This window comes from Amblyomma maculatum, chromosome 1 (genome assembly GCF_055883805.1).
Source record: "Amblyomma maculatum isolate TAMU_Amacu chromosome 1, ASM5588380v1, whole genome shotgun sequence".
NCBI lineage: Eukaryota > Metazoa > Arthropoda > Arachnida > Ixodida > Ixodidae > Amblyomma > Amblyomma maculatum.
This window is the reverse complement of record NC_139344.1, coordinates 212,453,210-212,479,874: the sequence shown is the minus strand read 5'-3', so window position 1 is coordinate 212,479,874 and position 26,665 is coordinate 212,453,210. Positions and strand designations below refer to the sequence as shown.

General features: G+C 47.6%; 1 protein-coding gene across 1 annotated transcript in view; it reads left to right on the top strand.

Moving 5' to 3' along the window:
• LOC146205541 (complement C3-like) overlaps window positions 1-26,665 on the top strand; it is a 130,135-nt gene that overhangs the window by 13,184 nt on the left and 90,286 nt on the right. Inside the window, exons 4-12 of the mRNA XM_084590252.1 lie at window positions 682-752; window positions 12,161-12,292; window positions 12,506-12,548; window positions 14,285-14,369; window positions 15,435-15,540; window positions 18,833-19,078; window positions 20,738-20,896; window positions 22,979-23,107; window positions 24,184-24,255. Of these exons, the coding sequence (XP_084446378.1) occupies window positions 682-752; window positions 12,161-12,292; window positions 12,506-12,548; window positions 14,285-14,369; window positions 15,435-15,540; window positions 18,833-19,078; window positions 20,738-20,896; window positions 22,979-23,107; window positions 24,184-24,255 (1,043 nt within the window). The remainder of the gene's footprint in view (window positions 1-681; window positions 753-12,160; window positions 12,293-12,505; window positions 12,549-14,284; window positions 14,370-15,434; window positions 15,541-18,832; window positions 19,079-20,737; window positions 20,897-22,978; window positions 23,108-24,183; window positions 24,256-26,665) is intronic.

The following is a 26,665-nucleotide window of genomic DNA, read 5'->3' as shown; positions in this document are numbered from 1 at the left end:
AGTGCCGACAAGTACGTTGAATAGGCTTGCTTGTGCAATCTGCGAATCCTGCTTCGAGCAGAGCGTTATAGTCGGCTGAAGAATGAAACTACAATGAATAGGCGTTAACATTCCTGAAGCATGAAGGAAAGAAAACCATATCGTGTAACAGTGGCTCTCTAGGGTAGCACCGGCAGAAACATCGAAAGAAATGCAATGACAAAGGTCTATTCGGAAAAAGGAAACAAGTATATCTGCCTAAAGCCTCCTATATACGCACGATATCAGCTATACAAAGTGAAGGAATTTAAGTACTGACGCGATACACACTGCGGCTTTTCCTTAATTCACTTGCTTTTTGAAGGCATAGAGAAAGCTTGGGAGTTGAACTTAAAGCTTTCTTGCTGCCGGCGAGAATACAGTACTTATTCCTGGAGTTCAATGTACCATCGAGGCTGTATAAAGAAGAGAGAGAGCCCCTCTAATGATTACTTGAGAATTTACCCGCGTTTAGAATTCACTGATATGCTGCTCTGCATAGGAAAGGCAATTGTGAAGAGAAATACGGAACGAGAGATGCGTGGAAAATGAAAGAAATAAAGAACGGGAAACGAGATGCGGCCATTAAATGCGTACTAATATACATCATCGGTTAATGTTATAGTATGGATGATGAGGGGCATATTTCATTGTTTCTCGCAGTTAACATCAGGTTCCTTGCCGTGGATGGAAAACTCAAGCCATCCGCGAATTCCTTCAAGCTCGAGGTTCGGGTAAGTGCAGTTAACTTCAGTAACATATTCAACAGCGGAATTGAGGGTCAAGTTGAGTTTGCAATGAATAGATTTTAATTTCGTTTACCGTTTCTGTTACAAAACAGTAATGTAAACATTGCCAAGGTTTCGGAACAGGTGCCTATAGTTTCCCTGGTGCCACCAAATGGAACAAAGCTAGACAATAAGATGTTGCACACTAACATCATCTCTAAGAAGAAAATAAAATTGCGAAAAAAAGCTGAAATTCGATCACATACCCTTACAGTCAAGAATTGGAATTCTTAGACCACTCAGCCATCGTGCAACCAAAGCATAAGAATGGACAGGTTTGCTTATAACGCTGCTACGCAGACTTAGAAAACTGTGTAGTGAAAATGTCAATTTTGGACACTTTGCTGATTTGAAAAACAACACATTAAAGGATGGAAAGTCAAAAGCCTGCTCTATCTGCCCGCTGGCAAAAATGGAATATGAGCGGTAGGTTCTGCATGAATAGTGTTGCCGTCTCCAAATACCCTTTGAATTTCAGCCTTTTCATTGACTCTCAATGCCAGTACATTGGAGGGCGCAGGAGCAACACCTAGTTAGGAGACCGGGACATCACTGATTTCAGACGTTCCACAAGATCGCAAAAAAAAAAAAATCATCTCAGGTCCACACCGTTGGTTCCACGAGTAGCTACAGGGGAAACCCTGGTGCTCCTCATTGAAGCTCAGCAAGCCGCTTGGCTTAGCGGAACTGGGTGCCGCTGTCCAGATTTTGTGGTGATGGATACAAATGTGAACCTTATTTTGTGTACAGTATGTTTTTACTTCCGCTCACATTACGGGTCCTCTTTCTGTGTTTTTGTGCTCTGCGCTGCGTTGCACGGCTTTCTATTGAAATCTCTAACAAACCTAAATTTGTCCCCGGTGCAGGTGGACGTAACAATTATATTAACAGCGATGCTGTTTAAGCCGGAGGTTGTTCCGTGTACCTTGCGCAGCTTGCTGTATTGGCATTGATGACGTCATGACCGGATGTGACGGTATCGGGACGTCCCACCCGGTTATGTTAAACAAAAGGAACTGACGTCATGATAACGTCACGTCCGATGCTACATGACATCGCTATGACCGAGTGCGACGCCATGAGTGGATGTGATGTCATCGTGCCGTCACATCAGGTCAGGAATAGACGCCATCATGAGGTCAGGTCTGCACATGAGGTTGACTTCACCAGGCGATTCACGAAGAAAGCTGACCCCGCTGGCCGTCCCATGCAGGCATCCGTGCTGCGCCTTTCATTTGGCGCTTCATCAAACGCGGCACCACACAGCATAAAGATGCAGACGCAGTAAAGCAGGAATCCGCGTTGTCTCAAATTGCTTAACAGGAAAGAAAAAGCGCAGTATCCGTCACACTTCTCCGTTGACGACAAGAGATAGAAATGACGAGTCTCCAAATATAATCACAAATAACTTAGTCGAACCAAACGCAAACAGCATCGCTGTGCCATACACGGGAGTGTAATCTGCCCTAAATTATTCCAACTTCATTTCTTTTTTTTTCATTTTCCGCGTGCTTCGTCACTGCCTCAAGGAAGATATGCTACGTCGCCAGAATTTTCTATAGGCGTGCCAAATAGTGATAATTCACTGCATCATCCCTGTCACAATACGCCACGCAAACGTCCCACCAATCAGTGCTCGGCCATGTACTTGGCAGAGCACCAACAATTAGGCCTGGTCACATGGTCTCATAACGCCACACAACCCATAGGCCAGTTGCCTCTCGATTATGTCATTTGCCAACTGCCAGAACGCCTCTCAATTAGGCTATGTCACGTGATCTCGCCACGTAACATATACCACTCATCAATCGGCGCTTAGCCATATTATCTGCCAGTTGTCGCTTGCCAGGGCATCTGCCAAGTCTGCTAAAAGATTTCCTGATTCGTCGACTGCCTGATACAACCTCATGGTCTCACCGACCAATTAACGCTTATCAGTCAGGTCAGTTGGCCTTGTGACCTGATCGCTGAGCGCTGATTGGTTGAGAGAACGATGACGTCACAACATCGCGTGACCGCTATTAACCAACTGGGGAATTTCGTGACACATGCCGATAATTTTTTTTTTTCTGAAATGTGCACTTGAATGCTATCGCATTAAGATTCGTGACCCTTCACGAGATAAGCAGAACATTTTACAGCGGCAGCTGCAGGGACTCTAATACCGGCTCTTCAGATGAGGTTATTCTCACACTGTAGGATAGATAGTAGGTGCGTCTGGCCGCACAAATTGTATCAGTCTTGGTCAGACGTAGACTGGTGTTCGTCCTGCTTCTGTTTCAGCGGTAGTCAAGCGTTCGGTTCTTCTCGCGCATAGTGCAGCCACTGACGAGCAGTCGAATGCTCTTCAGCATACGTCAAACCCCTGCAGCATTCAGTAGTCCGAAGGCACCTTTGGCTCCTGAGTCATCCATACTCACCAACCAATTGCGGCTCTAATGCTGTCGAGTACATAGACGTGGTTCATGTGTAAACAAATGCCAGTTAGACATGGCCATCGACTTGCCGCGTCATATAAGGCGTTAGCAAAGTAGCCACTCGATCTGTGTTGGCTTGGGTTCCAATCCTGCACTGATATAAAAAGGACGTCGTGGTGTGCATATGTTCTTTGAAACAATGTCACCTCACCATAACTGTGGGCAGTTTTCCGCTCGTTCTCGCTATCCATATTGTAACTGCTCATTCGGTGACTTCTTCCGCTTCGTCCATTTGCCATTTCCTTACCAGTTGTTACCGCATCTTCTATGATAACTGTCATTAGACGCGCCTGCCCAGGAGTGTCGGCTAGAGTTCTTGTTCGCGCCCGCTGTCAGACGCTACGAGATGGCTTTCCCACGGCCAACATGCGTGCCCAAGGGTGACTTCACACAGGTGTCGATTAAAGAAAAAAGTATATAGGTGCAGGGTTGGTCATCAGGCCACAGGGTTCATTTTCAAGCTGTGCAGTGGAGCCTTCCGACATTATTAATGCTCAGAATTTTAGAAGCGTGAGGAAGGATCTTGTACTCATCCTATGTGGGCATCCGCCTCGCATTGGTAGGTACCAGGTTCGATACCCGGCACCGCCGGGTACCAAGCTTTCTCTCGGCCTGGTGATCGGCTCTTCTGGGGTAAAATGCTTGGGAAAAGGAGTCATTGACCAAAAATGGTCGTTAAAAGAAAAGAGCCACATGATGGGTTTCTGCCTCACGAGGCGGACTTATGGTTGTCCGATGGCAGAACGAAAAATCTTTGAGAAAGCTACATCAGTAAACTCATACACGGTCTCTCATACGAAACTCATACGAAACTCATACGAATCTCAAATCATCTCATGCAAATATAATTCAACATATGAGAAGTATATGCGATTGTATGAGATATTTATGATATTAGTGTGAGAAAATCTGTATGAGGTTATTGTGACTCGTTGCTTTTTTCACTAGGGTCGCTTCAAGGCTGATCGCGCCTGACGATAGCTCTCAAAGAAAGGACCCAGTAAAGTGGAAACGTGAACAGCCCTGTGCTTATCATGAACCACTTTTCGCATGTTTATGAAACCCAATACAAGTGAAAAAGAAACGTGGCACAAATTTACACATGGTTCAACCGCGTTAGATGAGCGATAGCTTGGTTGTGGATAGTTTTGAGTGGTCTTGGCTAAAGCCGTGGATGACGCGGCGGGTCGATGGCCATGCCTAGCCGGCATTTTTATCATAAACCACGTCCATGTACTCGCCAGAATTACAGCCGCATTGCAACAGTTGGTGAGAATAGATGACCCAAGAGCCGAAAAGGGCCTTCAGAGTTCTGAAGGCTGCAGGGGTTTGACGCATCACGAAAACCACTCGACTACTCGTCAATGGCTGCGTTATGCGCGAGTAGAACTGAACGCTTGTCTACCGAAGAAGGAAAAACACCTTTTCCATGATATATGACTTCACGTGACATAACCTTGAATCTTTTAAAAACAAATAACTAATTAGGATGAAAGTAATTAGACCCTGCAATTATTGCAGGGCAATTTTACTCGATATAAGCTATCCAACGATATATAACTTCATGCTATAGCGCAAAGCTTAATTTTTACACGAACTTATACACTTCGTTCGGTCAAAAAAGCGTCGCTGTTGCCTTCGCCTTCCATCGCCGTAACCCAGAATTGAGAAGAAACGTGTCGAAAAAAAAATACGCATGTGATTTCAGGATGCCATATACGATTTCGCTTCCCACTTCAGCATACATCTGCTGCTCAGGTTGCAGGCTGCTTTGTGATAGGGTTTCCAACCGACTACATATGTACATCTAACCGTATGCCGCTCATTGTAAGTGTATGTTCGCCGAAAAGTGGAACATATACCGCGCCTTCCTTTTTCCCAAACCCAAACCACCTAAAGACGCTTCTTTGCCGAATGTTTTACTAGCTTTTAAACGCCGAAAATTCACGGAATAAAAAAGGCGGTGTTAAGGCACTATCATATCTACTCTCAAGGCGAAGCTTGTGGGCGATTCCTCTGCCCGAGGGATGCGTACGACAAACACACAGTGGGCCGTATGATAAACATCTTTAATCTCACAGGGATCATCGAAGTCGGTGCTAGGTCGTCGTCCGGGTGGCTGCGGGTCGTTTCCGTGGAGCGCGCCAGGAGCGAAGCAGGAACGAGGAGGCAGGGACCAAGAAGGGGTGACGGCGTGAGGCTTCCTTTATAGCCCCCTCGCGCGGAACCGGTTATCCCCGAACAAGCAGGGAGAGGGAAACAGGCACCGCGCAGGGGGCATTGGGATAGTGGCGCGGCCTTCGAATGCGCGGCGCGCATGGGCCTTACGGATACGTGGTGCCGGGCCCCACATCTCCCCCCCCCCTCAGCGCCCGACCCGGGCTACGCCAACAGCCGGGCCATGTCCATGTCCGAGCCCGGGTCGGCGTAAAATAGGGAGGCTTGTCGCCTGGCTCTGGCGGGATGCCCTCTCAGCTGGTTCGTGTGACGGGAGAAGCAGCACAGCAGGCATGGCGGGACCGTTCCGACTGGTCCCTCTCCGGCAGCGGCCACATCCTCGGGGTCACAGCGCAGCTGGGCTCGGCCACGGATACGCCTGGCAGCGGCCCTGAGCTGCTGCTCTACATCGTTGACCCCTTTCCACGTGGCGCCGTGCTGGATGCACATTGCAGCAGGCGTTTCCGCCCCGGGCACACCTGGCTTCCTGAGGCCCGTACTCCAGGCCTGGGCAGCGGGCTCCAATCGAGACTCGTTGAAGACAGCCAGCATGGCCGCGCTGGTCACAATGATGGGCCACAAACCACTACAAACTAGGGGGTACCCCCTGTTTAAGTGGCCCCTCCTTGAACCATGCGCTGGGTGCGGTCTCCCGCCCCAGCGACGGTGGTTCATCTGGCTGCTGCAAAACCTTATCAGAATGCATTCTGAAAGAAGCAAAGACGTTAGACAAAGTAGTGCACTACCTTGGCCTTAGGTTATAGCGTCGGTTGCGAACCGGATTGCTACCTGTACGCATTACTTTGGGGGAGATCGCTGCATTGCTTTGAGCTTCCCCCACTTCGCAGTTATCGTCCTTGCGAAGGTGGTAAGCTTTCAAGTCTGCGACGTGCACCGCACCAGCGGTTTCACCGCTCGCCAACAACCGCAGCTGGTAGGTGAGTGGTGTAGTCCGTGCCGTAACTTCGAACGGTCCAACCCACTCGTGCGCTAGCGACGCGGCGAAACCACGCGCTGCGTTACTAAGCGGGTACGTTCTTTTCAGTACCAAGTCGCCCGTGTTGAAAACGACGTGACGACGACCTTTATTGTACTGATCCGCTTGCTCCATGCGCGCGACATCGAGGTTTTCACGAGCCGCGCGCTGCGCTGCCTCAAGGCGCTCGCGGAGCTTTGCCGCGTACTGCGTAAGCGGAGGGGGCGCGGGCCCCGCCGCGTCAAGTAGGGCGTTCTCTAGCGGAAAAGCGATCTCATTTCCAAAATTCAAGTAAGCAGGTGTCATACCCACCGACCTGTTCACGGTTGTTCTAGTGGCGAAAGCTAGTTCGGACCGCCGTGCGTCCCAATCTCTGTGCTGCTCGGTCGTTGCGACCAGCATACTCAACATTCCGATTCACTCTCTCGGTTATGTTGCTCTGAGCGTGGTAGGGACTCGTTTTCCTGTGGCGGATTTTAAGCGCCCGACAGGAATCAACAGAGTTTGCTTGTGAAGTACGAGGCATTGTCTGTAATCAGGTCGGAAGGGAGACCGAAACGAGTGAATGTCTCCAACAGTTTCTCCCAAATCCGTTCTGACACAAGCTTCCTGAGGGGGAAAACCTCAACCCACTTGGAATAGTGGTCCGTTATTACCAGGATATATTGGTGTCTGCGCGCGGAGCGAGGGAGGGGTCCCATGATATCGCACGCGACCACTTGCCACGGATAGTTGCTAACTACCGGCTTCATCATGCCAGCGGGTTTCCCTGCCCGAGGCTTGGCTACCTGGCAAACAGGACATGTACGGGCGTAACCCAGCACATCCTTTCTCATACCTGGCCAGGTCGCGACACGGCATAACTTGTCGTAAGTCTTACTGCCGCTGCCATGGCCTGCCAGCGCTGAGTCATGGAAGTACTTGAGGAATCGTTTCCGCAACTTCCTCGGGACCACGACTCGGAAGGGGGATGCAATTGCCTCTTCCTCATCAAGTTGGGGGATGTAGCGGAGCAGTAAGCCGTCATCGCCCAGCAGATACGCGTCGTACTTGCCCTCAGCGTTCCCGGTGCAAGCTGCACTACTCGCAAGCTCTGTCAGCACCCGCTGGCATAGACCGTCTGCTTTCTGGGCCTCAATTAGCTCTTCCCTACTGACCGCTACTCCCCATGACAGATTTCTCCCTGCCTCGCTTCTTGGCAGGCGAGTAGTCGCCGCCACCAGCAGCTGCGCCTTCTCTCTCTCGCAGCACCGCGCGGCAACTCTGTCCGCCTCCTTTCTCTCTTTAACTACGCAGGGCGCGACACTCGCGTCCGCCCTCTCCTCCTCTCCAATAGCGGCGACGCCGCTTTCAGCAAAGCTGGTCTGCGCCTCATCTGCGCGTCTGCAAGCCCTCAACGGTGCGCGCGATAAAGCATCGGCCACCTTATTCATGCTGCCCCGGCGGTACTCAATGGCGTACGCGTAACGTTGCAACGTCAGCGCCCATCTCGCAAGTCTGCCTGCGGGGTTTTTCAGCCTCTTTAACCACGAAAGTGCCTGGTGATCTGTCTGCACGGTGAAAACCGCTCCGTCTAGGTACATGACGAACTTTGACAATGCGAACATTATCGCCAGGCATTCCTTTTCGGTCACGGAGTAATTCCGCTCCGCCGATGTGAGCTTGCGGCTAGCGAACGCGACCAGGCGCAGCTTGCCCTCGTGTTCCTGCAACAAAACAGCTCCTACACCGGCATCACTAGCATCTGTCTGCAAGACAAACGGCTTGTTCAGGTCGGGGAGGCGCAAACTAGCGGTGTTCGCTATCGCGCGAGCCAAGGCAACAAAAGCGTCGTTCTGTTCCTTGCCCCAGACCCACTTCGAGCCTTTCCGCAACAGTTGGTTCAACGGCCTAGCGAGCTCTGAACAACTAGGGATGAATTGTCTGTAGAAGGCAACCATTCCCAAAAACCTCTGCAAGCTTTTCACGTCCGTCGGGCAGAATTGCCTGCAGTTTGTCATCGTTCTGTCTCAAAGTGCCATCATCAACCACAAATCCCAAGAGGTTCACTCTCTTCGATGCCAACTGCACTTTCTTTGGGTTGATCGTTATACCCGCACGTCTCATTCTTTCAAGAACGGAATTCAGGTGAATGAGGTGATCTTTTAAGGACTGTGAGAATATCACGACGTCGTCGAGGTACGCCATCGCGTAGTTGAACCTTGCATCACCCAGCACGATGTCCATCAATCGCATGAACGTGCTCGGTGCATTAGACAAACCAAACGGGAGTCGAGTAAATTCGAAGAGCCCGCGGTGACAGGTGAATGCGGTTTTCTGAATGTCACCCTCCGCCACCTCAATCTGCAGGTACCCTCTGCTTGCATCCAGGACTGTGAAGAACCTTGCGTTTCCTAACGCGTACATCACAGCCTCGATCGACTGGAAAGGGTACGCAACCGTAGGCGCCAGTGAGTTTAGCTTTCGATAATCAACACACAGCCTGACCGAACCATCTTTCTTTGGCGCTAGAACCACTGGGGACGCCCAGGGACTTTGTGAGGGTCTAACCGCGCCGGTATCTATCATCTCGTCAAGGGCGCTGTCGAGAAGCTGTCTCTTATGCGCGCTTAACGGCCGCGGGTTACATCTGAGAGGGCGCGCATCACCCGTTTCGATCTCGTGCTGAAGCAAGTCGGTTCTGTCTGGTTTCTCTGTGAAGCAATCCGAAAACGGGAGTAAAGTTTCCACGAGCCTTCGGCGCTGACTACCGGTTCCTGAGAAGGACGCGATAATTGCTTCTAATGGGCTACCATTCAGTGTCGCGGGGGAGCCGTCTGCCACAAAAGCGTGGACGCTCGCTCGCTCAGCGACGCATTCTTGTTTGGGTGCGCTAACAAAGGGAATGAGGGGGGTGAAGGGGCTGTAGCGATAGCCGTTCTCCCCCATGTCAAGCACAATGCCTGCGCCCGAAAGAAAATCTCTTCCCAGAATAACTGGTATGGCTAAGCCGGGCAGATAGACAAAGCGATGCTTCCGCTTCTTGCCGTCAAAACGCAGGACCAGACGCACCGCTCCTTCCGCTTTTGTCGTCCCTGCTGCTAAGCTCAAAGGGGTTTCTGCTGGCCTGACACGGATGTTACATCTACGGCAGGCCTCGAACACATCATCACCGACCAGTTACAGAGTTGAGCCCGTGTCAATGAGTGCCGAGTAGCTTTGACCAGCTAACCGCACTACCATAAAAGGGCTCGAGCGCGACAACATTCCTTTCGCTCTACAGGCGAGGGGGACAAAAGCCTCTGCGCCCCCGGGGCGGTCGCCCGGTGACGCGGCGTGGGAGTACATTTCCCATTTTCCGCCGTGGCTACCACGAAATTCTCCGCCGAAGGCGACAGGCTGGTGTTACCAATTATGGCCGCCGGCGGTCCGCGTTTCCCTGCATACACCTTGCTTGACACTCTCGTGCCACGTGGCCCGGCTGGTTGCAATTCCAGCAAAGCCGATCGTTCGCCTGCCGCGCGGTCGGGGGATGCCGCGTTCCACAAAGCGGCTGGGGACGTCTTTCCCCTCTCTCCGCGCCTGTGCGGACGTCGCTGGCGAGGCCAGCTCGACGCGGCTGCTCGAACGCGTACGGGTCAAGAGCGCGAGGAATCGTGGAGCCTTCCGCTGGCCTTTCCTGCCCTACCGTCATTACGTCTGCGCCTCTGGCGCGCGGCACGGAGTCTAGGCCTCCGGCCCAGGCGCATCGCGGCTCTAGCGATTCGGCTGGCCTGGGGGGTGGCTAGTAGCGCAATTCAGCGAGTAAATCCGCCTGTACTACCTTCGCTTCCTGTGCTAGGGCCTCGAGGTTTGCAAAACCACGTCCCCGCAAATACGGCTTGAAGCGCGGATGGCATTGCCTCATCACGCGCGTGACCTGTTCTAGATCGGTTGCCGTGGGATCTGCCCTCTTGTAGAGCTCCTGCATTGCGCGTACATACTCGAGGAGGCTCTCCTCTGGGTGCTGTGTGCGCAACGCTAGCTCCTCAAGCATCCGGCGTTCGTAATCGGGCGGCAAGAACTCGGCGCAGAAGCGATCTGTGAAGTCTGCCATCGACTGGAAGGCCGGCTGGCAGCGTCTCCACCGCGCCGCGCTCTCAACAAGTGCCACAGGGATTACCTGCGCTAGCACCACGTCGTCTGGGGAACCCAGTGCCGTCTGATAATTCTCTAGTTCTTGCAAGAACTCCTGGACTGACTTCACGTCCGTGTAGCCGGAAAAGGAGGGAACCTCTACATTTATCCGCGGACGCGAGACTGTCGCCGCAGCTGTGGCTTGGTTGGCGCTAGCCACCGAACCGAGCTGACGGGTGAACACCGACAACACTTCGCTCATCTGCCTCATAAGGGCGGCCGCATCGGTAACCTGCGCAGACTCTACCGCATCCCTCACCTCACTTCCGGACGCACTGGCGTCCGAAGCGGCGGCCCTATCTGGCACGTCTTTTCTCAGAGGCATTGCACTCAACAACTAAGGCCGGCCGAGTGCCGCAGAACTGCTGCACGCCACGACTACCACCTAGCCCGCGTCAGGAGGCTAGTCACAAAGGCTAAACACTTCATAAAACTAACATATGCACAAAAAAATAAAACACAAACCGCCCGACACTAAAAACACACACATAACCCAAAACAAAATTAAAACACTGTACAAACACTACTATACTACACTCCGCGTCATCTGCACACACGATAGCCCTAAACTCAAAATGGCGTCGCGCCTAATATACAAAGGACCGGCCCGTCGTGTTGCCGTGCGCCGCCACGTTGGCAGAGAAATCGTCCACATGGGTGCTAATTCAGCCCCAGTTGGGCGCCAGTTGTGGGCGATTCCTCTGCCCGAGGGATGCGCACGACAAACACACAGTGGGCCGTATGATAAACATCTTTAATCTCACAGGGATCGTCGAAGTCGGTGCTAGGTCGTCGTCCGGGTGGCTGCGGGTCGTTTCCGTGGAGAGCGCCAGGAGCGAAGCAGGAACGAGGAGGCAGGGACCAAGAAGGGGCGACGGCGGCGCGAGGCTTCCTTTATAGCCCCCTCGCGCGGGACCGGTTATCCCCGAACGAGCGGGTAGAGGGAAACAGGCACCGCGCAGGGGGCATTGGGATAGTGGCTCGGCCTTCGAATGCGCGGCGCGCACGGGCCTTACGGATGCGTGGTGCCGGGCCCCACAAGCTTAAGCGTCAATCTAATTTTAATCACGATGAAGTAATTACGCATAAAAAATGAAGAGCTACGAATAGTCCAGTGCCATCATACTTAGCATAAGCTATCCAATGGTATAACAGTTGTGTTGTTATGATCTGTCTCGCTACACTGAGGCTGTCCTGAAGGTCAACCGCTCTTAAACTTACTTTTATCGCTGTCTTTGCAAGCTGGCTGGACACGAAATATGCAAAGGAATGCTGAGTGCACTCGCTATAACCTGTGCCCTATTATGTATCAAGTTATCACCATGCACGTAAAGGAATTAAATTTAAATGCCAAAATTGCGTTCTATGAACTTTTGGCGACTGGCCTGATTAGGTTTCGAGAGTGCGAAAGCACATTTAAGGGATGTAGAACATCGTAAGGTTTTATTGTGCCGGCTTAAGTCACTTTGCAAAATGGGCTTTCGAATAAAGGCAGCGATGCACTCCAAGCCACTCTTGTCTCTTCGCAGAACCCCCAAAACGTGATTGTGGAAAGGACAGAGTTTCAGCCGAGTGATGATCTAATGCTCACGCATACCTACCACCTGCCCAAGCGCACGCTGCTGGGAGAATGGGCGCTCGTCGTTAAGTACGGCTACAACGTAAGGCACACCATCTACTTTTCCTTCTCGGTAACTGCACCAAAAGAGTCGGTGCCAATGGCAGAGTGAGCCCGAAAAAAAAGCTGGCAGAATTTATTGTCTGCCTCGTTGGAGACGTCTTCAGACACGTTATGCAGTCCTGAAGACTTGTAACTCTTTTTATGCACTAAGAAGTTACAATTGTAAAGTAGCGACTTGTCTTTTTTGTTTCAGTTCCAGCAGAATACAACCACCACCTTTCTGGTTGATAAGTACGGTAAGTACAGACATTTATTGGCTGAATATCAGTAGTCAATACTGAGTTTTATATATTTTGAGACACAGATAGGAGCAGTATACGAAATCTCGGATATGCATCGCGTACGTTTAGATTTGATTCCTACTTTAATCAGCCATATAGTGTGCCCTATTGCAAACATTCCAAGATAATTATGAAAGTATGCATTTATTGCGGAAACTACTCATTCGCACCTTCTGAGGGGCAGCCATGCGCTGCGAATATCAAACCAAAGTGCACATACTCGTGTGTCAGAGGAACTGACATGCCTTTAATTAGTTTCACAATCACAGCCTTCATTGTTTGCAGCGTAGCACCAGTGATATTAGCTGAAGAATGACATTTGGCTACGCACTTCGGCTTTTTTTTTTAAATATAGTTAGAGTGGCTTATGAAACATACGATGTAGAACTGCTGTGCCCATTTAGATCTTGAGTACAGAATCAGCGTCGTTGATGCATAAATTACGCCTTCCCGTAATCATGGTTCCTCTCTTTTCTTTTTAGTTTTTTTTGTGTTTGAAAATTCATCAGATTTGAATAGATAGACTTTTATAATTAATTATTTGAGGTGCAGGCGCCACCCTGGATGCGTATTTTTCCCTTAAGCGGGGGTGGTTTTCTGCAAGAAATATTTTTCAGTTGGTCTTTGGTTACATTGTTATTCACTGCGTGCGGATGGCAGAATACTAAACAAATTAATATCTATAGTTACTTGGGGCCGGTTGGTCCACGTCGAAAACTGACCCAAAACAGCATGAAGGACAAGGCAAGAAAGGAGACTACCATGAATCGGTTCAGTTATTGCGTCTCTTCCTTCCAAACATTAGCTTTGAAAATCGGTTCTCAATTTTGGACTCTGTACGTTGAAAATTAACGAAAAATAGAAATAATTGACGCATTTATTAGATACGAGTCACTTCTGGGAATTTTAGCTTTTCTTTGTACAGGAAAGGGGATAATTTAGGGGTATGAAGGTAATGTTGCTCGACACGTAATCCGAGGTAATTATGCTCACCATGTTCTATATAGATGCGCTTTATATTTTATTACAAGTGCCTACATAGAGCCCACTGCGGGAAAGGCGTTCTGAAGGAAGTGTTTTCATTCTAGCAAAGATAAGAGGGATTCATACTAAGTACTGGCTGAGAAACGGTATCCGCCATATATTTCATACCCTGACGCTCCTGCATGCACCCAGCCTTTAAATGATGCGAGTAGGAGAGCACGCACTTAACTGGGGGTTTCAGTTTTCCTCACATTAATTTAGGTGTCAGTGCCCCCACAGTTTCCTATTATCTCTTGTAACTTCCTTCGCTGTCGCAAAACCTTCAAAGGTAACAGTCGAATTCTAAAAAAGAAAAGAAAGCTAAAAATGAATAAAATTTATATCCTTCAATCTGCACATTAGGTTTCCATTACGTCTTTATTCTCTCTGAAAAATTTTCTGCGACAAAGCTCTTGCATTTATATGCTGTTCCACTTAATTACTACGAAATAACGAACAAAGGTTGCTCCTTCGTTGTCATTCGCATCACATATTAGAAAAATGTTGGATGGAATGTCACTCAGGGCAGCCTTCTGATAAGATCAACTAGACGCATGACTGACTAGCGGGGATGTTTAGTTATATACTTGTAACGCAGGGCATTGTGTGAATGGTGTGATTTACAGCAACTATTCATGCTGATATCGTATTCCACCGTTGCGGCACAGTGCTTCCCAGGTTCAAGGTTGAGCTGAGCGTCCCGGATTACGTATTGGACAATTTTTCCACAATACCTTGTACAGTGAAAGCCAGGTGAGTCGCACCTAAGTTGGTACTTCTCAAACCCATTCCAAAGAGCTCTGGTACAGGCGCAGAAGAAAACATTTACAGACAATCCATGGCATTCGTAAGCCAGTGCAAGTGTTAGCAGCAGAACCTGCTTGCCGTTTTCACAGCCTGAACAGCCAGACGACTTGTTTGCTTCTTTGAATTTGCTTTCACTATTGTTTTCGGTTAATTGGTAGATGAAGGTGGCTCGAGGAGGCTTTCTCTCCCTTTATTTTTTTTCTTGAGAGCAGGGAGGGGGGGGGGGTCATATAGGTGGTCGGTGAACGCTCGCAGGTGGGAAATGAACCTCTATGGCACGGAAGGTGCCTAGAGGGTGCCTGGAAGGTGGATGACACGTTTGTTGCAGGTTCGTGCAGGAATCTGCAAGCAGCATGATGGGGCAAAATACGGGATTTGGGACTGCAGCGAGTGGAGAGGATTGGGCGCCATCCTGTGTTATTAATAGCCGTTGGGGGATAGACAGGGATTAAATGCCCTCCTTCTTCCATAACGTCAATGCCAATCGCGCACACTTTTCGCGGTAAGCGGGATTCTAAAGCTAACGCGTTAAAACAATTATGAGAGATGGTGTTTGGGCACTTTGCCAGGGACTTATGTATGAGAATAAATTGAAAAGCTTTTTTTTGTTCTTACTTTTGGAAAAGCTATTTATGCTGCGTTCCTCTCAAAATTAACAACACAAAACAGCCCTTGAAGTAGCCAGTGTGATAATATTTGCTTCGCACACACAAATGCTGGTGTAACTCAAGCTACATGTGTATATGTACTTTTGATTCACTTGTACCATATAAAATAGACAACGAACTGAATATTTTGTCTGCTGTTTCATATACAAACTAACACCACCCCTTCAGGGGCTGGGCCACTGCAGAGGTGGGTTTTGATGATTTATAGAAAATTCCAGGCCTCATACAGGAACCATTCGAGCCGTTCATCTCACCGCACGCGCAAAGTTAGGAAACAACATCTCTTTGCGCATTTTCTTTGCCAAAGTGAACAGTCATTATACTGCAATATTTTATTTTGCAGATTCTTGAACAGAATGCCCGTCCATGGGGTTGTACTCTTCGAATTTGGGCTTAAGCACGAGGTTGGAGACATCTGGTGGTTTTCCGGCAGTAAATCGCCGATACTTGTGAGAATGGCATCATTTCACACTTCTTTGTCTCGAAATTTTGCTTGTCTCAATAGTACATTTGTGCATGTAAACTCGCGTGCGCGCACGCTACAGCTGTAAAGCCGGTCGCCCCTTCAAGGGAGGGACGGCGAGCAGTTTATCTGACGAAAACTGACGCCGCGCAGCATCAGGCCATCTCGACGGAGTGAGTGCACCTGACACGGATACATTTCTGGAGTTCCCAGCAGAAGCTATCTCTAACAGCAAGCTGCCAGCTATAGGGCGTGCCTCTCACGCCTTCTACACTTGCTCATGCACGCGTATGCATCACAGGTTCCAAAAAAACACTTCATGCTAATGACAAGTCACAAAATGAACCTCGGAGAATGTGCGCTGTTCTCCGATTGAAATGACAAAATAATAAAAAAAAACGCGGCTCTTTGAAAGCCAGCCTCCTTCATAAGCAGCAGAGTACCGTAATATCCGAGAAATAAGTACTGTAATAATTTTGGCCCGGTAAAAGGCGGTAATATAAAAATGCGTTTCCACGAACTGAAGGTGATAGGGCTTTGGGGAATATGCAGTCAAGCGTCATGTCTTCTAAAATAACGGAGGCTGTTCATTTACGAGGCAAATTAACTGACAGCAATTTACGCGCTGCAGGAGAAATGCAGGCGAGCTCCAATTTGATATGATTTTTTTTTTTTGACCAGTAGCTATATTTCACAACCACTCGGAGGCTGCGAAAAAAAAAAAAAGCTTGCCAAGTAGTGATTGTTTTACCATATATTCTCGAAATTTCACCGACAAGCTGCGGGAATAGAAGCGAAGAGGCAATGTCCAGTAGTTCTAACCCTTTCGCTTGCTTAACCCATAGCTGTATAGTATGCCACCGTGATTGAATAGAATGTATTTACATAGAACGTATTTATACCTCCTATGATTAGCCTATTGATAGCGTATATGGACACTGTAACGACTGTGTTCCGATAATTGGCCACCGTTATTTTAAAGAATCGTGTTCATACAAAGTATGAATATCTTGTGTTATGCTAACTATATTTCAAGTGTCCAATAATAATGTGTAGGAACAGTATGGCCGCTGCCTTGCAGGGAGCTGTGGCGCAGAAGTGAATAAGACAATTGCTAACATATTGAACGCGGCGCTAGAAAATGTCGGCGACGCGGACGCCGATTTGTTTCCATAAGTGGTGGGCAGGGGCGTAGCGTGAACAGTGGGGTGGCTCGACGGCGTCTGCGAGCACAGTTCTAATCCCGATCGTGTCGTTATAAAAAAAAAAAAGGAGAAGTTCATTTTTTTTTTTTTCTGGTGAAAGTTTTGTCCTCGTCAGGGAAAAGCACTCTCCATTTTCCAGTAGTTTCGGCGCGTGAAAAGGGAAGGGGGCGGAGGGGGGGGGGGGGGGAGCTCGTTCGGTATTTTACTGAACATGTGCATATACTCAATAGTTGTGTGTATACCATCAAATAATGCTAAAGTCCCGCCCATACAGCATTCTTCCACTACTCAGCTAAAAACTGCTGCCGACAGCTTAGTATGCCACAACAGACCGCTTTTTGAGCTCTGACCGACGGGCACCTGAGGGACAGCATTCCTAATTTTCGTGCGCCCAGAATGGCCGCGTCAACATCTCAGTTTTACGCCATTCATGTGACCATCCCAGAATTTGAAATCTCGTGCCTCGATATAGGTTTGAGAAAGCAACCTCGTGAAAGAGCTGTGCTCCTGATCAAAGTTTCTTGTTACAGTCACTAGGTTATGCGGAGGAATTCGGTTGATCGCTTAAACGTTTTTGTAAATTTCGTGGTTTTCATCGGTGCTTATTTCGACAGTAGTTGGCGTTCCCCTTTTGTTCAGTGTATGTGTGTGTAGAGGGGGGGGGGGGGGGTTCAAATGTTGATTTTTTGATTTCTTGGTTATCAGATATCAGTTCTGATTCTTAGTGGGAAATGACTAATCCGGAGGTTCATAGCCTAGCAAACTCGCCTAACTCTGTATGTACGCTTTGTGCAGATGTCCGCTGATGAGTGAGGTAGATAAACTATGAGAGACGCTGTAGTGGAGGGCTGCGGAAATTTCGACCGCATGAGGTCCTTTAGCGTGCACTGACATTGCACAGTGCAATAGAGCCTTACAAAATTGGTGTAAATTTAGAACTGCCGTATAGGAAAGGAAAGGCGTAGTATCCTTCGCACTTCTCGCTGGACACCGTATGGGAAGGAAAGAAGCTGGGGGAGAAAGAGGTACCGTAGTGAAGGGCTACGAAATACCACTTATCGCCCATTGACTTTTACGTGCACTGACGTCGCTTTGCCAGTCTCTCTATGATAAAATGCCAAGGAAAACAATGCTTCTTAATCGGTTTAAGTGGTGTTAAACACCGGCTAATTTTCTCCATGATAAAATGTGGTTCTTCTGTGCGGTCATAAGTAATTTAATATTTATCGTGGCCGTTTTCTCAGTACAGACAGTCACCGGTAAATGACGCATAAATGGTACCACAAAAAATTGCTCTGGCTGAGGGAATTGCTATCGCGAGTAAAAAGTAACAACAGTGAATAAGGCGACTTCCAAGAAGATCGCGACTGTAAGGATGTCACGTTAGCGTTAAGTTGCCTGTTCGGCTGGCTTGATGGTAAGGGCGGTGCGCCACATGGTCAGTGTTGTGCGGCAGCAGTACAATTGTTGCTAAACCTCCGCGTAGCCAGAACGCAGTCCTTTTTCGTAGTGCTTGTGTACATTTTCTTGTCATTCTCCTTACGCCCAGTGGTAAAATCTACTCGACCATGTATCTGTCCTAAATATCAAGTGACCGCGAACAAACAGCGCTTCCCTAGATCAGATGGTGAGAAGGTGAAGCCTGCTGGCCTGCAGAGGCGTAAGATCCAGCATTACTAACTTCTTACCACGCCGCTAACCTCTACACATCTCTGGTTTCCTTACCTAACTGCGTTCAACTCCTTGTCAATCGCCAGCTATAGCTTCAGTCCACATATCAAGGATACCGACTTTTTTCGGCAAAACCGAATTTCGAGAATAGAATTGGGCGTACTTTTATCGTTCTTGCTTCTGTTTAAGCGTGTATGTGTATGTGTGAGGAGGAGGGGGGGGGGGGTGCAGATGGAGGTTAGGTTTAAATCAAAACTTGCATCGGTGCACGAGTTTTCTATTAAATCGTGGCAGGACACAAAGTCTTAATGCCCGCATAGTGCTCACATGGCCTATAGCGCTCATTACGCAGTGTTGGCGGTAACAGATGATGAAATTGACAGCGATGCACGTGCTTCGCAGGTTGAGGGTGGCGACGCTGAGTACATTCTGACGCGAGAAGCTCTGGAACCATACATCGGTAATCAGCTGAAGAACTTATCCTCCATCCACGGTCGCCTGGTTGTGAGAGCAACGGTCACGGAGGAAGCCACCGGCGCGAAACAGTCGGCGCAGAGTGACAAGACGGTGTTCTGCAACACACCGTTCGTCATCTCACTCAAAAAGAACCAGAAAAGTTTCAAACCTGGCTTGAAGGTCTACATCACTGTAAGTAGGAGTCCAGGCTAATTTTTTGTGTGATTTGTACAGCATGAGTATTGCGCGCAAGTATAGGTCCGTTGATATGGGGTAAAAGTGTCTCACCTGCAGTGCCCTAAATAAGGAAAACAGAAGCAGCTGGAAATATGCAGACGTTTTCAGACAACAGAAATGTCAGGCAATGTAAAAGTCGATGCTCGAGATATACAATATAGCAACAGAGGCTTGGGCGGATTAGGGGCGATTGTAGCATTAACGAAGAAAAAAATCGGTCGAATACTTTGATGCTCTTAGCCTCAGATATATGGAATGTAATGCTTCCAAACTGCATACAGGAAAACAAAAAGTCGTTGAATTGAAATTAAGATTAATTTCATTTCCCTAGCGATATATAACTTGGAGAATGTCCGTTGCGAAAAAGCTGCAAACAAAGCTTGTAGAGCACACTCGTGTCTGTTATAATTTTCTTCATGAGATGATGGGAGCTTACAACAATAAAATAGTAAATTTCCCTGATAAAACAAAAAAAAATGTTCTTTACTAGACCATTTATAAGCTCTATTAAGACGCCTTCAACATTATAAGAGTACTAGAGCGAGTTCGCGTTAATCCCATGAACGGTACATGCAACAAGTTACAGATAATCTAACTTGCATTGCTCCAGTGTCTGAAACAAGATACAATAGCAGAAAACCGCTTTGCCAACCCTAGCTTCTCTTGAGTATTACATAGTGCAAGGCAGACTTTCCATGCACCACGCAGTAATATCCACCACTGGCTCTTTTATATTGGAAACGGTTGAGAGTGCAGCCAGCTGTTTTTATGGACAACAGGACGATAGAGCATCTGCTTTGTTCTTGGCGTGACCCCTGTGTGCAAAAGTGCGGACATCCGTCACTTGAAATTGTCTGAATAGCTCCGTCCGATAGAAAAGCGTGCTCCATCGCATATCTTACGTATCAGAGATACACCCCAAGCTCCTGAGACAGTCACAATGTAACGTATGAATTGTCGTCAAAATCCTCGCAACTGATTTTGCGCCCCGTTCTCTTCTCTTCTCTCCCCTCTTGCTGTTACCACGTGTCCTTGCCCCTTGTCGAGATATAAAGACAGGCCTGCAGTAGTTCAGATCTTCGCATGTTATTTTCTTTTGTATTCCTTTCGTAACGAGGTCTCTGCAGAGCCGCCAAGCGCTCTTAATTTGATAGTCAACATATTTCTCGCGAAGGCACTTTGCTGCTTCCTCTATTAGCTTAAGGTTACTAGACATGTCTTATAACTCGCTAATATCCGCATCCCGGTTAGGCGGTAACCTTTATCGGGATATCGGCATAGCACTCTTTTGTGCTGCTCAAAAACACTAAACGCTTCATTTATAGTATTTAAAGATCAGCAGGTAGAATTATTAACGATACATGTATGAACTAGTGCGAAAATATGTTTAACTTCGTAATACCACAACTCACTATTCAAGGTATCTGCAATGGAAATAGAGACGAACCACCGTGGAAGATACCGGACAGAGGCATAGTTGACGGACGGAGTCGTGTTACGAACTGGTGTACAGCTACGTCCTCCTAAATTTCAATCTTAAACTCAGAAGGAAGAGCGTTGTGAGAAAAAAGCTAGCTTTTGTGACGGTTATCACAATATGTTCACACTGTGCAGGCTGAAGTTACGTATTTGAACGGAAACCCTGCCGCAAACGTGCGAACCAAGGCCACACGCCTGAACTCACAGGATACCTTCGTGGCAACAACAGGCGATGACGGCGTGGTAACCTTCTTAATCCCGGTATCCATCGATTATGGGGCATTGTCCATCAAGGTAAGGAAAAAAAACTATCTCGCAGGCGATCACTGCGAATGTTGCGCTGGCGTTATATTATGGCCGTTTTGTGTGCACCTGAATTCACCTACACAGATGACAATAAGGTTTATATTCGACCGTTAAAATATTGTGTGTTGCCCAATTATTTCAAATGAGATAGCAAGCAGCCAACAATTTTATTCCTCGGTGGTCGTTACGAGCTTCAACCCTCTTACACCGATTCTTGAAACAACCGAGGAAGCTGGGTTTAGCCTATATTTTCTCACTAATGGCGACTTATGACAGCTTCACTCTCCTGCCTACTTTTCTAATCGCAACACGCCCACCGAGAAGTGAGGAAGTCACTACTCCTTTCCTTCCCTTTTCATTTTTCCCTCGCTTACAGTGAGGTTCCAACCATTCATCACTGACGAAGCCGGATTTCGGCCATAACGAGCCTAGTAATGCTAGCGCATTAAAAATTTGTCTTCGATCGTTTGTCTGTGGCCACATTTAATTAAACTTGACCATTAAGAAGCCGTGCTGCTTGTACAAGGCGATATATTTATTTTCGCTTCCTGACCAGCAACAGTTTGAGGAGTAAGCTATCGCATCGTCCAAGCACAAAGCAGTGCACCGACGCTACAACGTGCACCCGGTACGTTACGGCGCCGTCCTGCACGGAGCGGAGCGACAGAGAGGAGGAAGATAAAGAGGAGAGGCGGGGAGGTTAACCGATAAAAGAAACCGGTTTGCTACCCTGAACTGGGGGAAAGGGGTGAGTGGATATAAAAGTTGTGGGTAAGAGAGGGATGGGTGAAATCAGTACAGGCCCATCACACACATGTCACATCAAATCACGTCACAATCATATCGCGTAACATGACATCAAAATCATAGCCTTTCGATCAGGCCTGTGCTTTTCATAAAGCGGAGAAGTGTCTGGGAGGCCTTCACCGCAGACGTTCGCCGGGCCAGGGACCTAGAATCTTTCTTTCAGTCAGTGGGCGTCCATCTAGACGCTCCAGCGCACGGCATAGGCCCTGTCTTTTCTACACCCACTGTGCCACGCAGTGCGTGTGGAGGCTGCGTGGCAGTTGGCACCGCGCCCTCTGTGCGCTTGACTTCGCAATGCGGGTTCCAAAGAAATCCTGCTGCTGTTCGTCGCTCCCTGCGCAATCACCAGAGTCAAATGTCGGTATTCAAGAAAACGGAGCTGCAAGTCAATTGTCCGTGTCTGTTGCCGTCACTGAAGGACGCACACTTACTCCCATCGCTATTATAAACTATAAACAATAACTACTATTATAAATTATAACCAATAGCTACGGCACGCGCTGTGATTTATTACGCTTGAACTCCTTTCATAGACGAGCAGTTGTTAAGTTACAAATATTTGCGCATCGCTCCGTTAATTGTTTTCTTTAATGCTGCAACTAACGCAAGAGTTAAGAAAAATGTGAAAAAAAAAAAAAATGCAGCCACTTGGCACTGTGAAGCGCACTACATACGCATAGAATCAAAGCGCCTCTCCCAATGGTCTTTTGCTTGAAACTATTAATGGTAGCTTAGTTACCGATTTCTAATGGTATTTATGCGTGAGTAGAAAAATTTTGGGTCTGATTAGTGCGCGAAAGCAAACGAATATTTCAGAGAGAAAAGTATCAGTCTGCAAGAAATGAATAGATGCATTGACGCATTTTACAATGCAATGGTTAAACGCCGTGGACACCAATGTCGCCAATGAAACGGCGAAATCGGAGTCTTATCAGAGTCGCTTCTTCTCTGGAACAAAGAAACACTTTAGAAGAGCTTTTTTTTTTGTTTTTTTTGTTTTTTTGTGAAGTGAAACTTCTGTCGGCCTGCGTTACACAAAATCTGTCGTGTACCAGTTTGGAACAATAGGTGTGTCATCTGGCGCCACCTTTTGGAGTGTGCTAGGCCGTTATTTTCCATACGATGTTCGTGTTCTTGGAGGCCGCTAGTGGCTCAGCAATAAAGACAGTCCTTTTTTGTGAGAATGCGTTTCCATTTCAGCAGTGGTGTACACGTTCAGTCACTCTCATTTGCCCTCCCGATTGGTGCTTCATTTGTTTCAAGGTGGAAACTGACGACAGAAGTTACCAACCAAAACACCAAGCCCAAGCTCAAATCAGCCTACAACCGTACACAGCTGTTTCAGCCGGGTTTATTGGCATCGAAAGGAAAGACCCGAAGAACCTTGCAAGGGTATGGCCCGTCTCCTATCAATGCTAGGAGTTCTCTTCGTAAGCAAATAGAATTTCTATGGAACAATATCTGTTGTAATTTTAGTACCATATTCTAGAATTTAGAGAAAAAAAAAAGAAATTATTAGTTTACAGGCCACATATATAAAGAACTTCCTCATAAATAGTACGTGCAGATGTGAAGACCTATAGTTGAATGCACGCCGGCTGCGACCAAAATGTTCCTTTATGGGTGCGCCACGTCAAGGGTAGTATAGTAATGGGCGCGGTCAACACAAGCATTCTTGTGTGCGAAATTTCTCGTCCGCTGGGCCCCCGACTAGCGAGATGTGGCATCTACTTCTGTGCAGAGTTGTAAATTAGCCACACAACTCTATACATACATGGCAGTAATTGAATGGCAGTAATGAAATTATTGTGATTTATTGCTTTTTCCGAAAAGGGTGACGGACGTGAGTATTACTGAGTGCAAGGTGCTGAGGTCGATTCTTTGGACCACGGACGCAGTAAATAACCTAGCTTCGGCGGAGCCTTCCAGCGGCAAAGACAGTTCTGGACCAGCAAGGCTCCATTAGTCCGCCGCTCATGTCGCGCACTTTCAACTATATGCTTCTGTTCTTGTTGTTTGTTGCCGTGGTCTTATTTCTGTAATGGCACGTGCTGCAGGAAAGAAGGAGAGAATAGTTGTCTGGGAAAGATTTGACGGGAAGACGAAATAATGTGTGCGACGCGTTAGAAGAGTTGTTTTGTTTACTAGCTTTACTTTGTTTTTGCACAGATGAAAACTAGAAAGTAATTTAAAAGTGATTGAATTACTGAGAAAAAGTAATTGTAATGTAATTTCAATACTTTTCGGGAGCAGTTGTTAGCAATATAATTACATTTTTGCGATTTTCAACAAAATAAGTAGTAGTGTAATTTAATTCCATCTCAAAAGTAATTTTGTCACCACGGCCGCTCCCAGGGAGATGTTGCGATATTCCTTAACGAAAGTGTCGCATTTCGCACTCTTTTGGAAGAACGGGCGTCAAGAGCAACATGAGCGAAGTTGGATGAAATTGAGATTTTCTCTTTCAGACAAGCGAAACCTTCGCAGCCGTGTTATTTCTGCATCGTGCTGACAAATTATCTTCTGCGATCTACTACGTGGTAAGGTTTATTTCAACTTTGTCTATTATGCATTTTATTGAGTGGCCCCGTGTGTTCAGCAAAGTGCGTTGCTAAAAAATAATTTCTGTCGAAGAGTGAGAGAAAGCAAAAAAAAAATATTCGAAGAGTTTCACATTTGCACAAAGTAGGCTCAGACGAGGAGGCCTGACAGCCAGCCGTAAGCATGAAGCGAGCCCGAAGTGTTATCTATAGATAATTGGACTCAAATTAGCATGGATAAACACCCATTTTCTCGCGCACTTCTAAATGATCACTCATTTACTTCGTCACTCACCTGCCTACTCCTATGTGATACCACATGAAAAAAAGGGTGTCGCATTGTCATGAACTTGCTCGTTCTTCGTGGCACATACCAAACACCTATTCCTACTCCATTTCATAGTTGATTGGCACTGGAATGGAGGCTAAAGCTGCCGCAAGCAGATCAGGAGGCCTGGGTAACGCCAGACGTGATGGAAACGCAGTGTGCGCACCAAAAACTCAGCGTCGACGAGAAGTCGTGTATACAGTGTGCAACAGAAATGTGCAGTTTTGCAGTGATAGTTTTGCATGACACATTCGACAAAATCATGTCGCCGGTAGCGTCCTCCCCATCTTCCCTTTTCTGCTCTCTTCGCCCGTTTCTCTCACTGAGACTGTCATGCTTCTTCCCTAATTTTTTTTTTTTTTCACCTTAAGGTTCACGAGATTCCTATGCGGTGTCTCTTGGGAGTATTCATTATTGATTACTTGCGATTTAAGCCTCCTACACTAGTGGGCAGGGTAATGTCAACTGTTATGCCGGACGCCCGCTTTATGTATATTGTCACGTAGTGGTGGCAAGGCCGTAGACTCCAAAAGAAAACACAGGCGTGATAGTGCTGAAATGAACTCTTTTTTTTTTTTTTTGGATGACTTGCGCCCGCAAAAGAACTAAGCAACTCGGCGATGGCGATAGCAACAAACGTGCTCTCTGGTCGTCGAACTGAAAATGCAGTTTCACTTCTCAGCGCTCACTTTAAAGGCATCGAAAAATCTCAGTAGACTTGCGAGCGGGCTAGTTGGCTATACGACGCCGACGACCTCTGGCGCTTCATGGTTATACACAAACACAACACACACACAAGAGAACTAAAGCAAGACGTTTACACCGATCATGCGCTCATCGCATCATCAGTGTAAACGTCTTGCTTTAATTCTCTTGTGTGTGTGTGTTGTGTTTGTGTATAACCATGCAGCGCCAGAGGTTGTCGGCGTCGAAGAAAGATCTAGATAAAACCGCGAACAGTGACTAGCATACCCTGGGACATTGTAAAAGCACTCGTGCGTGGCTGGAATCTTTCGAGATACATCTCGAATCACCTGCCACAACTAAGGAACTGATAAAGCTGCGTCTTGCCACAACGAACATGAACAATCAAAGAATACAGAATTGATCCGCGCGTTCGAATCAGAGTGATAAGGCCGCATGTCGGCAGCTGTAAAAAACAGAACTAATAAATATTTGAATAGATCGCGACAATATGAACGAGGAACTATGTGTGAACGCGCGTGACTGCGCGTGATGCACATTTGTCATAAACCCCCTGCCCCCTCATCCCACATACCCTGTGCAGAATGCTGCACCCTGCTATCCAAGCACATGCCGCAGGAATTCACTGCATCTTAGTGACGGCGTTATAATGGGAATGTATGGCAAAAACACTACACATCGCACACTACAGCAAACAATTACGACTGACATCAGTCGTCCCCACCACAGAAACTACCGCTGCAGTTGGCATCACCACAGCGGAGAACGAACGCATATTTTTTGCCAATTTCATGCATTTACTTTTTATATAAGCTTTTGTTATAGCGCGCCAGAGGGGTGACAAGCGACAGAGGACGCTATCGGAGCCGACACACTGCAAACAAATTACAGCACTGCGTTTGAGCGTGCTTAAGAGCGGAAATGGCGAAAGCCGCTTTACAGGACTGTTTTCATTAAATGCATCGTCACAGTCATCGCTACTATCATCATCAATACAGGTACTGCTATCATAATTATCAACTAAATGCATCGTAGTTGACATCGCCACTATCATTCTTAAGCTATACAAGGAGAATAACGATCTGTTTCCTACGCGAGTCCTGCGTGCAGTAGTGGTTTGCGCTCTCGGCTGGGGATCGGAGCGACAGTGGTTAGATTCCCTGTGGATGCGAGAGACATTTTCTGGTCACAATTTCTGCGAACACTTTCTGTCTACGCCACTCTTGAAGCAAGAAAGGGTTTTTCCTTAATATGGTTAAAACAATATAGTGACGAAGTCCTGAAGATGAAGCGTCATTAGGAGCAAATTATTGTACTTATGACTTCAGAGGCATTAATGACTGCTATCTCCCCTATACAAATGTTTTGCATAATTGT